The 16,313-nt window shown below is 44.2% G+C and overlaps 2 protein-coding genes across 2 annotated transcripts in view; one reads left to right on the forward strand and one right to left on the reverse strand.

Moving 5' to 3' along the window:
* MGST2 (microsomal glutathione S-transferase 2) overlaps positions 1-16,059 on the reverse strand; it is a 35,928-nt gene extending 19,869 nt beyond the window's left edge. Inside the window, exons 1-2 of the mRNA XM_068989976.1 lie at positions 15,893-16,059; positions 9,771-9,870 (exon numbers count right to left, since the gene is read on the reverse strand). Of these exons, the coding sequence (XP_068846077.1) occupies positions 9,771-9,870; positions 15,893-15,950 (158 nt within the window). The 5' untranslated portion in view covers positions 15,951-16,059. The remainder of the gene's footprint in view (positions 1-9,770; positions 9,871-15,892) is intronic.
* On the forward strand, positions 10,778-11,266 carry LOC138094012 (ribosomal biogenesis factor-like). Its single transcript, XM_068990203.1, has 3 exons — positions 10,778-10,844; positions 10,963-11,084; positions 11,192-11,266. The coding sequence occupies exons 1-3, from the start codon at positions 10,778-10,780 to the stop codon at positions 11,264-11,266; spliced, it is 264 nt and encodes an 87-aa protein (XP_068846304.1).
* Positions 16,060-16,313: the final 254 nt, after the last annotated feature.

The following is a 16,313-nucleotide window of genomic DNA, read 5'->3' on the forward strand; positions in this document are numbered from 1 at the left end:
ATTCTTGCCTGGGAAATCCCATGGACAGAGGAGCATGATGGGCTACAGTCCATGGGGTTGCAAGAATTGGGCAAGGCTTAGCAACTAAACCACTACTACTATACTCATTATTTTTCTATGAATCAACTTTTAAAAATTTATTTATTTTTAATTGAAGGAAAACTGCTTTATAATATGTTGGTTTCTGCCATACTTCTCAACTTCTTTATTCAAACAAATTAGGAAAAAATGAAATTTTTCCCATTTGTGTTAGTGATGTAAGAATACCACTTTCTAAATAAAAGATAAGTATAAAAACAAATTAAGTATGAAATAATAAGTAATTGTATAAAAATTAAAAGTTGTCAGATTCTCATTAGATGCTGTTAACTGCTTGAGAACCCCATGAACAGTATGAAAAGGCAAAAAGATATGACACTGAAAGATGAACTCCCCAGGTCGGTAGTTACCCAATATGCTACTGGAGATCAGTGGAGAAATAACTCCAGAAAGAATGAAGAGACAGAACCAAAGCAAAAACACCACCCAGTTGTGGATGTGATGAGTGATGAAAGTAAAGTCTGATGCTATAAAGAGCAATACTGCATAGGAACCTGGAATGTTAGGTCCATGAATCAAGGCAAATTGGATGTGGTCAAGCAGGAGATAGAAAGAGTGAACATTGACATTTTAGGAATCAGTGAACTAAAATGGACTGGAGTAGGTGAATTTAACTCAGATGACCATTATATCTACTACTCAGCCCTGGGATTTCTTTGGAAGGAATGATGCTGAAGCTGAAACTCCAGTACTTTGGCCACCTCATGCGAAGAGTTGACCCATTAGAAAAGATTTTGATGCTGGGAGGGATTGGGGGCAGGAGGAGAAGGGGACGACCGGGATGAGATGGCTGGATGGCATCACTGACTCGATGGATATGAGTCTGAGTGAACTCCGGGAGTTGGTGATAGACAGGGAGGACTGGTGTGCTGCGATTCATGGGGTCACAAAGGGTCGGACACGACTGAGAGACTGAACTGAACTGAACTGAACTGAACTGTAGTAGTAGGCAAGAATCCCTTCGAAGAAATGGAGTAGCCATCATAGTCAACAAAAGAGTACAAAATGCAGTACTTGGATGCAGTCTCAAAAATGACAAGATGATTTCTATTCGTGTCCAGGGCAAACCATTCAATATCACAGTTATCCAAGTCTAGGCTGCAACCAGTAACGCCAAAGAAGCTGAAGCTGAACACCTATGTTCAGCTATGAAGGTAGGTCTATGAAGACCTGCAAGACCTTCTAGTACTAACACCCAAAAAAGATATCCACTTCATTATAGGGGACTGGAATGCAAAAGTAGAAAGTCAAGAGCTTCCCGGAGTAACAGGAAAATTTGGCCTTGGAATACAAAATGAAGCAGGTCAGAGGCTAACAGAGTTTTGCCAAGATAATGCACTGGTCATAGCAAACATCCTCTTCACACAAGAGGAGACGCAACACAAGAGAAGACTCTGCACATGGACATCACCAGATGGTCAATCCCAAAATCAGATTAATTATATTCTTTGCAACCAAAGATGGAGACGCTATATCCAGTCAGCAAAAACAAGACCAGGAGCTCACTGTGGCTCAGATCATGAACTCCTTATTGCAAAATTCAGACAAACTGAAGAAAGTAGGGAAAACACTAGACCATTCGGGTATGACCTAAATCAAACCCCTTACAATTATACAGTGGAAGTGATAAATAGATTCAAGGAATTAGATCTGATAGAAAGAGTGCCTAAAGAACTATGGATGGAGGTTTGTAACATTGTACAGGAGGCAGCGATCAAGACCATCCCCAAGAAGAAGAAATGCAAAAAGGCAAAATAGTTGTCTGACGAGACCTTACAAATAGCTGAGAAAAGAAGAGAAGCTAAAGGCAAAGGAGAAAAGGAAAGATAAAGGCATCTGAATGCAGAGTTCCAAAGAATAGCAAGGAGAGATAAGAAAGCCTTCCTCAGTGATCAATGCAAAGAAACAGAGGAAAACAATAGGATGGGGAAAACTGGAGATCTCTTCAAGAAAATGAGAGATACCAAGGGAACATTTCATGCAAAGTTAAGCACAATAAAGGATAGAAATGGTATGGACCTAACAGAAGCAGAAGATATTAAGAAGAGGTGGCAAAAATACATGGAAGAATTATACAAAAAAGATCCTCATGACCCAGATAACCACAATGGTGTGATCACTCACCTAGAGCCAGACATCCTGGAATGCGAAGTTAAGTGGGCCTTAGGAAGCGTCACTACAAACAAAGCTAGTGGAGGTGATGAAATTCCAGTGGAGCTATTTCAAATCCTGAAAGATGATGCTGTGAAAGTGCTGCACTCAATATGCCAGCAAATCTGGAAAACTCAGCAGTGACCACAGGACTGGAAAAGGTCAATTTTCATTCCATTCCCAAGAAAGGCAATGCCAAAGATTGTTCAGACTACTGCATAATTGCACTCATCTCACATGCTAGCAAAGCATGCTCAAAATTCTCCAAGCCAGGCTTCAGCAATACGTGAACCATGAACTTTCAGATGTTCAAGATGGATTTAGAAAAGGCAGAGGAACCAGAGATCAAATTGCCAACATCCGCTGGATCATCGAAAAGGCAAGAGAGTTCCAGAAAAACATCTATTTCTGCTATATTGACTATGCCAAAGCCTTTGACTGTGCGGATCACAGCAAACTGGGAAATTCTGAAAGAGATGAGAATACCAGACCACCTGATCTGCCTCCTGAGAAATCTGTATGCAGGTCAGGAAGCAACAGTTAGAACTGGACATGGAACAACAGACTGGTTCCAAATAGAGAAAGCAGTACATCAAGGCTGTATATTGTCACCCTGGGTATTTAACTTATATGCAGAGTACATCATGCAAAATGCCGGGCTGGATGAAGCACAACCTGAAATCTAGATCACCAGAAGAAATATCAATAACCTCAGATATGCAGATAACACCACCCTTATGGCAGAAAGTGAAGAACTAAAGAGCCTCCTGATGAAAGTAGAAGAGGAGAGTGAAAAAGTTGGCTTAAAGCTCAACATTCAGAAAACAAAGATCATGGCACCCAGGCCCATCACTTAATGGCAAACAGATGGGGAAACAGTGGCAGACTTTGTTTTTTGGGCTCCAAAATCACTGCAGATGGTGACTGCAGCCATGAAATTAAAAGATGCTTGCTCCTAGGAAGAAAAGCTATGACCAAACTAGGCAGCAGATTAAAAAGCAGAGACATAACTTTGCCAACAAAGGTCCATCTAGTCAAAGCTATGGTCTTTCCAGTAGTCATGTATGGATGTGAGAGTTGGACTATAAAGAAAGCTGAGCGCTGAAGAATTGATGCTTTTGAACTGTGGTGTTGGAGAAGACTCTTGAGAGTCCCTTGGACAGCAAGGATATCCAACCAGTCAATCCTAAAGGAAATCAGTCCTGAATATTCATTGGAAGGACTGATGCTAAAGCTGAAACTCCAATAATTTGGCCACCTGATGCGAAAAACTGACTCACTGGAAAAGACCCTGACGCTGGGAAAGATTGAAGGCAGGAGGAGAAGGGGATGACAGAGGATGAGATGGTTGGATGGCATCACCAACATGACTGAGTAGGTTCTGGGAGTTGGTAATGGGCAGGGTGGCCTGGCGTCCTGCAGTCCATGGGGTCGCACAGAGTTGGACACAACTGAGTGACTGAACTGACTGGGTTAGCATGAGATGCCTTTTCTGCTGAGTGGGGGAAATGGCTGTTCCAAAGGAGTCAGGAGCATGTCATGAGGACTTCCTGCTAAAATGGCAGACTGAACCCACGTTTATTTCTTCTTCCTCCTGAAACCTCACTAACATGCCAGTTAAGGAATCAAAAAACTGATCTAAAATCTTCAAGAATAGGGAGTATGGGAGCAGACACAGCAATGGAAGAGAGATGGTAGCACATTTCCGAAGGAAAACCAGCATGAGGGGAAGAGCAGCGGAGTGGGCCGGTGTAGAAAGTGAACTAAGAGCCTGCAGCAGAAAGAACCAAGGAGGACTGAGACAATCCTTGTCCCAGAACCCCAGAGGCTCAGGAAGTGGGGCCCTCGCCCCTTGGAGGTCAAAGGCTGAAACAGAAGAACTGGCTGAAGGACTGCAGAAGCTGGGCTTCGGGTCCGCTCCACCTGAGACCCACCCCCACTGCTCTAGCACGGGAGTTGTTGTTCAGTCGCTAAGTTGCATCTGACTCTTTGCGACCACATGGTCTGCAGCAAAACAGGCTTCCCTGTCCTCCACCGTCTCCCGGAGTTGGTCAAACTCACGTACATTGAGTTGCTGATGCCATGCAATCATCTCATCCTGGGTCATCCCCTTCTCTTCTTGCCCTTAATCTTTCGCAGGAGATGGGAAGATTTTCTATTGCCTGTAGAAACTGAACCAGGGACTCTCCGGGCATTCCAGGAACAACGGAAGGTGAGGATGAAGCTCTGTGTTGATTACGGTGCAAATTCATATATTGTACTGTGGAAGAAGTGTCCTTCCTTCACCAGCCACACTGTCAGACTGCTAGAAGGCAGGCCAATTATACCCACCCTCCCCTGTCACCCCTTAGATCTCCTACCCCACAGGAAGGTTAACGGTTTTTTTCCTAAGAGAAAACAAATGGTCCCATAAAGATGACCTACAGATACTGACATCTGAGGACCCCCCCCAGAAGAAAGCTGCCTCACGACCCATCACCCTTTAGTGAGGCTGCACACTCAGTAAGCCCTGCCCATGCGCACAGAGCCTCCAGGTTGCTCCCAAGTGAACTGAATTGCATAGACAGCCAATCAAGAATGACCTGACATTTGAGTAAGGCCTCTAGGATCTCTTTTGCTTAGATCACTTGGCTGGACCCTTGTTTTCTTGGCCACATCAGGCCAGAGGACACCAGGTTCAGTCCTTGGTCCTCTCCTCTTGGTTACCTACACCCACTCCCTTAAAGATGTCATCCAGTGTCCTGACTTGAAATCACCTTCATGTGCCAATGCCTCCTGAATTAATGTTTCCAGCTCTCTGCTACAATGCAGATTGGTATGCCCAACTATCTACTCTCTATGTCTGCTTGGATGTGTAAGCAACAATGTATTAGCCAGCTTATGATGCAATAACAAATGACCCATACAGCTTGGTAGAGCGTTATGTCTAACGCCTCTCTGTGGCTGCTGCGTTAAGTCTCATCTGGTGTTCCCTCCAAAACAGCTCCTCCTGCAGCCCTCTCTCTCTTAGTTCATCACAAGTCCATCCTTTAGGATGCTCAGGCCAAAACTCTGAAAGCTGTTCTTGACTCTTCTCACACTCCATATTTGTTAGAACAGTCTTTTGGACTCTGTGGGAGAGGGAGAGGGTGGGATGATTTGGGACAATGGCATTGAAACATGTATAATATCATATAAGAAACGAATCACCAGTCTAGGTACGATGCAGGGTGCAGGATGCCTGGGGCTGGTGCACTGGGATGACGTGGAGGGATGGTGTGGGGGCGGGGAGGTGGGAGCGGGGTTCAGGATTAGGAACACGTGTACATCCGTGGCAGATTCATGTTGATGTGTGGCAAAACCAAAACAATATTGTAAAGTAAAAAAAAAAATAATAATAATTTTAAAAAAAAGAAATCCTATTGGCTCTACCCTCAAAATATACCCAGCATCTGTCATATTTCAGCATCTCTACTCTATCTTCCTGGTTCAAGTCTCTGTCACCCTTTGCCTGAATCTTTGCAGTAGCTTCCTAATTGAATTTCCTGCTTCTACCAATGCCAGAGATAGTCTTGGCAAAACAAAGAGATCCTTTTGAAATATAAGTTAGTCTTCTGCTTAAAACCCTGCAGTGACTTTCCATTTCACTTAAAAAGCCGAAGTCCCAGCACTGGCCTTCAGTGGGTGCCTGATCTGGCCATCTGTCACCTCTCTGGCTTTCCCTCTGAGCACTCTGAGCCACACTAACTTCCTTGCTAACCCACCAGACACATTCCCACTTAGAGGCTTTGCACTGGCTATTTCTCCTGTCTCAAAAGCATCTTCCCTCCATGTTATCATGGCTAACTCCTTCATGCGCTTAAGTCTTTGCTCAAGTGCCACCTTACCAGTCGGGTCCACACTGTCCACCCTATTCAAACTGCAACCCGCCCCAGCAGCCCACATCCATGTGCCCATGCAATGCTTTTTCTTGTATTTCTGAACACTTACCACTCTCTTGCACAACATATTCTTTTCTTACGTTACTATCTCTTTGTTGTTTATCTTCTGTCTTCCTTTGTCTGTGTGTCATATCCCAAACTACTAAAACACTACCTAATGCATAGAGGTGCTCGAAAGATACTTAATGAGTGAACAACAAATAAAACTTAAAGACAACACCCGAAACAGACAAATAAGAAGGGACTTGGAAGAAACAGTAATGATAAAGGAAAATTTTTTTAAACAATATCATTAAAATCCTCAGATATAAGAGAATAAACTACATCTATGAAACAAGAAAGGAATGATATAACTGCAATAACAATAAGAACTAAAGATCAACGGATAAAAATTAATTCTTAAGAATTAAACTCACATCTGATTTTTTTAATCAATTAAGAGTTGGAAGTTCAAGAAATTTCCAGAAAGAATAAAAGCACAAGAAGATGAAAAACTCAAGATAAAAGGAAACTAAAGGAACAGTCCAGGGGGTCAATTTACAACTTATATATATTTTAAGAATGAAAGAATGGAGAAAAGAAGACAACAAAATTTAGGGGTAAATAATATTAAAGAATATTCAAGAACAGAAGGGCATGAGTTTTCAGGCTACAGGAAGTCTCCTCTAGGGTCCAACATAAGGGCTTCCCTAGTGGCGCAGGTGGTAAATAATCTGCCTGCAACACGGGAGACTGGGGTTCGACCCCTGGTTTGGGAAGATCCTCTGGAGAAGGGAATGGCTACCCACTCCACTGTTCTTGCCATGGACAGAGGAGCCTGGTGGGCTACAGTCCATGGGATCACAAAGAGTCAGACATGACTGTGAAGAAAAATACCTCTGGCTGAGTCAGCACAGCACCATAACATCTCAGGACGGGGATCAGGCCAAGACCTGCAAGCTTCTACAGTTTCCAAACAAAGGATCAGAACAGCACAGAACACCTCAACAACAGCAGCAGAAATCAGATAACAATGAAACAAGGTTTTTGAAATTCTGAGGGTAAGGATTTTTTTTTTAAGGAAAGGATTTTTAACATATGCCTAACAAAGTCATCAATCACCTATGAGGCAGAATAAAGGCATATTCAGAAATGTCAAGACCTACCATTCCCCTTCTCTCAGAAAGTGCCTAAAGGGTATACTCCACCAAAATGAGAAATAAAAAATAAATAGCCTAATAGGAAATCCAGGAAACGGGGGATCCAAGTCAGCAGTGTGCGTGCTAAGTCACTTTACTCGTGTCTGACTCTTTGCGACTCTACGGACTATAGCCCGCCAGGCTCCTGGGTCCATGGGATTCTCCAGGCAAGAATCCTAGAGTGGGTTGCCATGCCCTCCTCCAGAGGATCTTCCCAACCCAGGGACAGAATCAGTGTCTCTCACATCTCTTCCATTGGCAGGCGGGTTCTTTACCACTAGCACCACCTGGGAAGCCCCCAGATCAGTAGAGTACAAGGGAAATTCCTAGGACAATGACAGGAAATCCTGGAATGACAGCTATGTAACAGACCTAAAGTGCAACCTCCAGATTGGAGCCGAAAAATGGAAGAGTCAAGCAGAAATGACTCCAAGCACAAATTCAAGCACAAATGATTAAAAAACAAAAACAAAAACAAAACCCACTCCAAGGTATTACTAGCTTACTTAAATGTATTAGAGGATTTTCAGCTGTGCTAAAGATATGAAGATGAAACTAAGCAAGCAAATAAAGAGGCAAATATTAACCCCACATAAACAAAAAAAACTACACAAGAAGGAAAGGTAATCATAGTAAACTACTTGATTCAGCTTTGAACATTATTTACTTAATCACAATAACATAAATATTGGCTATTGCTTTAGCTCGATGAAGTGATATAACTTTACAGGGAGGATGAGGTGAGGAAAAGAAGAATCAGAAGAGCATGAAATTTTTTCTTCCATAAAAAGAAGTCAATTGATAATGTCTAGAATTTCTGAGTCAATAAATAGCAGTGAACACATAGTATTCAGAAATACGGAAACAAATACCAAAAGTAGTAAAAAAGAAAAAAAGAAAAAAAAAAAGAGTGCTAATGGCTGTCTCTGAGCATGGATTGGGGGTAAGGAGAATTATTTGTTGTTATAAGGTTTGTAATCTCACGTTATCTTCAGACTACAAACATGTGTTACCTTGCTAAAAAAAATAAATATTACTTTCGGGATGTGGGACATATCAGCACCAAATCCGTACTCTCCACTTGATATAAAGATTCAAAGGTAATGGAAATGACTTCCTTATCATGTGGTTCAATGTTATTTAAAATCATACTGTGGAAAATAAATAAATAAATAAAATCATACTTTGGGTATAAAATTTCAGCTATGTTAAATTAATAACTCTAGAAATCTAGAGTTGTACACCATTGTACCTCTAGTCAACAGTAATGTACTATATACTCAGCATTTTGCTAACAGGGTAGAGCTCATATTACACATTCTTACCACATTAAAAAAAAATTTAAGCGTGTCTATGCACCTCTTATACTACCAGTGGTATTCATCATACTTTTAAGCCTAGGAAATAGTGTGTACCATCCTCGCTGGAGCAGTTTCATGGACAAGAGACCAATGATGTCAGCTCAAGGGCCAAGTCTGACCCAAACTGATTCAAGACACAATAAAAAGCTTGAATAATTCCATAATCATTATACAAATCAAATCTCATAGTTTAAATTTTTTTCACAAAAAAAATCAGGTCTAGGTCATTTTATAGGCAAATTCTAACAACTTTGAAGGAATACACTCTTCCAATCTTATTCAAATTCCTTGAGAAAATAATTCTCTCATTCATTCTGTGAGACTAGTGTAATCCTTATATCAAAATGAGCAAGGACCATACAAAAAAAATGAAAAATTATAGTCCAAACTCACTTATGAACAAAGATGAAAATTCCCAAAGTATTAACAAAAGAGCCATGTAATGCATAAATGGTGATATGTGCAACAGTTTTTAAAGCTCTTGGTTGGGGGAATTAAATATGAAGGGAGACCTGGCATCTTGCATCAGGCAGTCATGATGGAACATTCTGTGGGGTCTGAAAACACAAGGAGCACAAGACGATTAAAAAAAACACACACTATGAATACAATGAAATAGCTTCCTTATTATTACAGGTTTCTGGGTTTAGGAAACGGTCTATTGGCAGGGGATAATACTGACTTGCCTCTGCTTCAAAGTGGATAAGAATAAATAAAGATTTTAGATAGAAAATGGACAACACAACTGACCCAACATGAGGCTATTGAACTCTCAAGGGGACCCCTCCAGGCTCTTGGACCAAACTGCCATGTTTAGAGACATATAGCAGTACCTCCTCCAAGATTCCAGCCTTTTCTATGAATGGATCCTCTGAATTTGTACTATGGGTGGGTAGAAACTCCATGTACTGACTACTTCAAGCCTCAAGGATCCTGAGAAGAGTCTTGGCCATAAAGAGTAGCTTGTTATAATGGCATATCTTCTCTGTGCATCTTTCCCCTAATTAGGAATTGTGTGTATGTGGCAGGTCCACATTCTGGAAGGGAAAAGCATTACTCACTGTGCACGAAATATTCTCTCAAAGTCTGGCGACCCAGAGACTGATGGGGGCGTAACTTTGTATTTCGATCTCGCCTTTCCTACCTGCATAGCAAAATAACCTGCAAGTAAAAAGGGAATGAACATTCAAAATGCGGCACATCATTATTCATTAGTAAAACGCACTACATACCTATTAAAATGTCTAAAATTTAAAAAGTCGGATCATAGCAACTGAAAAAGACAGACAGATGAGGATGCAAAAGCAACTGAAATTCTCATACATCACTGGCAGGAATGTAAAATGGTACAACCGCCTTGGAAAACCATTTGGAATTATTAGACATATATTGACCATATGATTCAGTCAGTCCACAACTTGACATTTTTTCCAAGAGAAATGAATCATACGTCCCTAGAAACACCTGTACACAAATGTTCACAACAGCTTTATTTGTAATAGCTAAAATCAGGAACAACTTGCTGACGGTTAACTTTATATGTCAACAAGGCTAACCGTGGTGCCCAGTTGTTTGGTCAACACCAGTCCAGATACTGCTGTGAAGATAATTTTTCAGAGGTGATGAACATTTACATCAGTAGACTTTGAATAAAGCAAATTATCCTGCCTATTGTGCATGGGCCTTACCCATTCAGCTGAAGGCCCTAAGGAAAAAGTTTGAGGTCCCCAAAAGTGGAAGAGAATTTTGCTTTCCTTTGGACCAAGACTGCAATATCAGTTCTTTTCTTCTTTCTGCCACACCATGTGGTATGTGGGATCTTAGTTCCTCAACCAGGGATCAAACCCATGTCCCCTGCATTGGAGCATAGATTCTTAACTATGGGACCACCTGTAAAGTCCCAGCAACACGAATTCTTGTTGCAATATCCAGTCTTGCAACAGACCCTGCAAATTTCAGACTTTCCAGCCCCAACTGTTATAAGAGCCAGTCTTTTACAACAGATGTATAAGAGTGTGTATGTGTATCCTGGTGGTTCCGTTTCTCTGGAGAACCCTGACTAACATAAATGTCTATCAACAAGTGCGTGGATAAACAATTCGTGGTGTATCCATACAACAAGATACCACTCAACAGTCAAAACTAATGGACTAGTAATAAACAAAGCACGGGTGAATCTCTGAACAGTTATGCAGAATGAGGCGCATGCAGACGGCATCGCCTGGAACTTGAGCAGCTGCACGAGAATATGAGTGCCCAAGGACAAACTAAGAGAGCAGGAGTCCAGGCATGTATTCCACAGAGCCAACCAAAAAGGCTTTCAGGTTAAAGATAAAGCAAAACTAGTTGCCACTGATCTTAAGGAGATAAACACTGTGAATTATGAAAAAGTTAACAGAGTGAATAAAGCTTTTGTGGATATACAAAAGGAAGTTGCACACACGTCTCAAAGGGCCTTTCTCTTGAACCTCTGCAGAAACAGCTGATTCCTCAGCAAGGTCATGAACACAAACCAGTTAATGTTGATGAAGCTACAAGTTTGATGGCACAAGTGTAGCACACTGGTGATGCATCAAATTCCCCCAAATGACCAATAGTTTAAAAGTTTTATACCAAAAAAAATTATGCTGAATGAAAGAGGCAAGACCCCTCCCCCTCAAAAAAAAGGTACTGTATAAGGCTATTTGCATAAAATTCTTAGAAATGCAAGTGACATAAAGCAGATCAGTAACTGTCTGGAGATGAGGACGGTAGTAGGTGAAGGGGGTCACAAGAAAACTTGGGGATGATGGTTCCCTATATGACTGAGTTTCCCTATTATGAAATAATTATGACTTTCTCATCCTTCATTTGCTGCATGGAAAATGCATTAGATTATTAAGCCCTGCTGCTTGGAATCACCTGCCTCTGATGATCTGTGACCCTCTTTCCTTTAGACCTACATTTCCTCCTTGTCGACAGTTCTCACCTCTTGTCCTCTCTCTCTCTCTTTTCACCCCTGAACTAACTTCTGGGATCTCTTTTTTCTCTTCAGATTATTTCCTCCAGATTATTTCAGTTTCTCATTAGTTCCCTCCAACACTAGACTGGCCTCCCTTACTTCAGTACCTCAATATCCATTTCCTACTTGCTAATGTTTTAAAAATTATTTCCTTTTCCACACCAAGTGTGCAGCTTCAGCGTCTCACTGTGTGACAGTCTTAGGGACCATCTGTTTCCTCCTGACACATGGTACTATCTCCTCTCCAAGAGGAAGTCAGTAAATATTGGACCTGGTCAAGGTCTCACACCTGGCCACTCCCCTTCCCCTTCATTCCCCTCAGAACAGCCCTATAGCTTCTAAGTCCTGACAACCCTGCAAATAAAGGGTTGATCAGGATTTTAAAGCTATAGCTGAACATCTAAGTGTGTCGACACTTAGGACTGGCATCTTTCTCATTCAAACTGTAGTCATATCACTGAAGTCTAGGAGAGCAGAGTGAAAATAAGAGTGGGGTTGGGCATTAATGGTGCCAACTCTGGGCTAAGCCTTGCGAAGGCATCATAAATCTGGAGAGACCAGTGGCTCATGGCATCAGCTGGAAATCTATCTATGGGGAAGAAAACTGAGAATTGGCCATCCTGGACCTTATTACTGGTGCTTTTAACTCAGCCCACAGCCTCAGAGAAAACAGGAGTCAAGGCTCTTTGTTTCCACATGTAAAATGGAAACAAAGAAAGAAGTGTGTGTGCCTAGATTTATCTATCAGCAATCACTTCCCATGGCTCAGAAGGTAAAGAATCTGCCTGCAATATGGGAGACCTGAAGTTGATCCCTTAGGGGGATCAACCTTACCTTCTGAGCCATGGGAAGTTGATCCCTCGGAGAAGGCAATGGCACCCCACTCCAGTACTCTTGCCTGGAAAATCCCATGGATGGAGGAGCCTGGTAGGCTGCAGTCCATGGGGTTGCAAACAGTCGGACACGACTGAGCGACTTCTTTCACTTTTCACTTTCCTGCACTGGAGAAGGAAATGGCAACCCACTCCAGTGTTCTTGCCTGGAGAATCCCAGAGATGGGGGAGCCTGGTGGGCTGCCATCTCTGGGGTCGCACAGGGTCAGACACGACTGAAGCGACTTAGCAGCAGCAGAAGTTGATCCCTAGGTTGGGAGGATCCCCTGGAGGAGGGCAGGGCAACCCACTGCAGTATCCTTGCCTGGAGAATCCCATGGACAGTGGAGCCTGGCGGGCTACAGTCCATGGGGTCGAAAAACGCCGCCCACCCTCAGGAAAGAGGACCCCGCCGGTTGCACCAGCTCCAGTCCCAGGGAGTCTCACGTCAGGGCCTTCAGAGAGACCACGGCTGTCACTGAGCAACATGACGGGGTGTAAAGGCTGTTTCACCCCTTTTTCTGGAGCACCTCCGTTTCTTCCCTTCCCATGAGTTGATTAAAAGCTACTTGAAAATGAGCTCCTTTGGCTTTGACTGCCTTTTCCTGTCCCTCGCTCTCTCCAGGAGGTCATATGTGTGCTGAGGAAAGTGAATCAAGACCTCTCGTCCTGCACTGCCGGCCACAGCCGGACTCCACCGCACGGCTGCCTCTCAATCCAGCAGAAACTCCTCTCTGTGGGGAAGCAGCCAAGGGAAACGACCACGCTGAGTGCCAACTCTGGGCCAAGCACCCTGGTGGGCACTCCCTACCGGTGTCCTGCCTAGCCCTCTTTGCTGAAGACACTGAAGGACAGGATTTCCTAGCCAAGGGCACCCAGCTTGTAAGTGGCTGGACCAGAGGATGTGAGTCTGCCTGTTTTCAAGCCTTGGGCTGCTTCTACTACAGCACAGCGGTGTCCCATCTCCATAAACACCAGACTTCTGCTAAGCAACGAGTTCTGGTTCTTCACGCCAACTCCCTCTCTCCCTTCCTCCTTTTTCTCTCTCCCACCCCTCACCACTTGTCCACCGTCATTGAACATTCCCGGTGCACCACCAACCACCACTGGCCGTCTCCTCTTCCCAGCCCAGCTGCCTGAACTTCACACTGCAATTCACACTGTCCCCAGCACCCGCCAGCAAACAGAGCCCCTCTGTGGGGAAGGCAGAGGCTGAGTCAGCCTGCGGACACCCGTGGACCTGCCCCTGCACCCGCTTCAGGGCCGGGACCTGGGCACGTGCCGGGTGGACAGTACCCATGTGTGTGTCTATGTGAACCAGAGGGTCAGCACAGGGAGCTTCAGACCTAAGTGATGCTTAGTTGGCAATGAGCATTCTACTTTGCTGTAGAAGAGGTTAATCAAACCACAAACTGTGCATCTTAAGGTATAATGTTTTTGTAAATTCACAAAAACAGACTCGCTGGCAAGTTTTCCCGTTGAGTGTGCGTGCAGGCTGGACTGTGTCCTAAACCAGTGTGCCTCCGGTGCCCAGGGCGGAGCAGTCCACAGCTCCGCCCCATTTCCTGGCAGTAGCACACTGGGGGAAATAAGCAAACGTGCACTTGATAAAGAAGTCTTACTCAGCCAAGGCTCAGACACTTTCCCCCAATTTGCATGCTAAGGAAGCATGCGCCTAAAATAATAGGAATTGAGCAAAAGTGACCCCAGAGGAGAAAAAGCCTCTATTCAACCAGGTGATCAGGATACTGAATAATCCTAATGGGAAGGCGCTTTAAAATTTAGAATGAATTGCTTAATCTGAAGCTCATATTTTCACAGGAACTTTTTTTTTTTTTTTGTACCTGATAATCCTACCTGCCCTAGGCAGCTTATTTAGGAAACACAGGGTTCAAGAAATCACAGCCATGATTTATTTGTAAGCAAGGTACAATGTTCCCTTTGGAACACTTCTAATTAATATTTAGAGCCCATTTGGCCCAGGGTCAGTCAAAGAGGGCTGTGGGCTGTAACCACAGATGATGCAGACTCTCTGGGCTTGGAGGGCCCACCACGGCCCCAGAGGGAGAACCTGGGGAGAACTAACCCCCAGAATGTTCTGAATCTCTGCCTGTCCCCTGATGACCCTGAGTGCTCTGCAGAGCCCACAGGCCACCAGGAAGTGAGTAGAAACCCCAAACCCTCCCCACTCCCTCTAACACACACACACACACACCCCAGGACTCCTACAAACCGCAAACCCTCCCCCCTCCCTGTAAAACACACACACACAAACACACCTGGACACTTACAAACCCAAACCCTCCCCCCTCCCTGTAAAACACACACACACAAACACACCTGGACACTTACAAACCCAAACCCTCCCTCCTCCCTGTAACACACACACACACACACACCAGGACACTTACAAACCCAAACCCTCCCTCCTCCCTGTAACACACACACACACACACACCAGGACACTTACAAACCCAAACCCTCCCCACTCCCTGTAACACACACACACCAGGACGCTTACAAACCAAAACCTTCCCCCCCTCCCTGTAACACACACACACACACACACACACACACTCACACACCAGGATGCCTACAGACTGCAAACCCTCCCCCCTCCCTGTAAAACACACACACACAAACACACATGGACACTTACAAACCCAAACCCTCCCCCCTCCCTGTAAAACACACACACACACACACACACACACACACACACACACCAGGATGCTTACAAACCAAAACCCTCCCCCCTCCCTGTAAAACACACACACACACACCAGGACACTTACAAACCAAAACCTTCCTCCCCTCCCTGTAACACACACACACACAAACACACCTGGACACTTACAAACCCAAACCCTCCCCACTCCCTGTAACACACACACACACAAACACACCAGGACACTTACAAACCCAAACCCTCCCCACTTCCTGTAAAACACACACACACAAACACACCTGGACACTTACAAACCCAAACCCTCCCCCCTCCCTGTAAAACACACACACACACACACACACACCAGGACACTTACAAACCCAAACCCTCCCCACTCCCTGTAACACACACACACACCAGGACACTTACAAACCCAATCCCTCCCCCCCTCACTGTAACACACACACACACACACACACACAAGGACACTTACAAACGGCAAACCCTCCCCCCCACCCTGTAAAACACACACACGCACACCAGGACTCTTACAAACCAAACCCTCCCCCCTCACTGTAACACACACACACACACACACACACACACACACACACACACCCCAGCCCACTTCAGAACGCTTACTTTGCTGACAGGCTGAGAGGACAGAGAGTGCAGCCAGCAATATCGAATTCCCTGCCATCTTTCTCGGGGAATGTTCTGGTTCACAGAACTATTTGCAGAATAGTTCCTGTTAGGGGAAGAGCGACTTTTGATTTGGCAACGCTGACCTGCCTTATAGGTTCATCTGAGCTGAGAAAGGAAAAGGAAAAAAAAAAAAGGAGGTTCAAACTTGCTGTGTGACCTTTGCTCTGGAAGAGGAATCAGGAAGGCAGGCGGGGCCAGGCCGTCAATCAAAGATCAAAGATCTTCACCTGGATCAGGCGCTGCTTCCCAAACTTGTTTTCTATCCCTTGCGCTCCGACCTCTGCCTTTAGCCCTCAAGCAGCAGCAGCAGTACCTTGCAGTCAAACCACCTTCTCAGCCAATTCAAAAACAATCCCCA

Source organism: Capricornis sumatraensis, chromosome 17, assembly GCF_032405125.1.
Source record: "Capricornis sumatraensis isolate serow.1 chromosome 17, serow.2, whole genome shotgun sequence".
Taxonomy (NCBI): Eukaryota; Metazoa; Chordata; class Mammalia; order Artiodactyla; family Bovidae; genus Capricornis; species Capricornis sumatraensis.

Bases quoted from the DNA above. Each gene is read 5' to 3' on its own strand.
- LOC138094012 (XM_068990203.1), top strand. From the start codon at position 10,778: ATGTCTATCAACAAGTGCGTGGATAAACAATTCGTGGTGTATCCATAC. The intron at 10,845-10,962 runs GTCAAAACTAAT...CGAGAATATGAG, and splicing joins CAACAAGATACCACTCAACA to TGCCCAAGGACAAACTAAGA. The intron at 11,085-11,191 runs GTGAATTATGAA...CTGCAGAAACAG, and splicing joins ATCTTAAGGAGATAAACACT to CTGATTCCTCAGCAAGGTCA.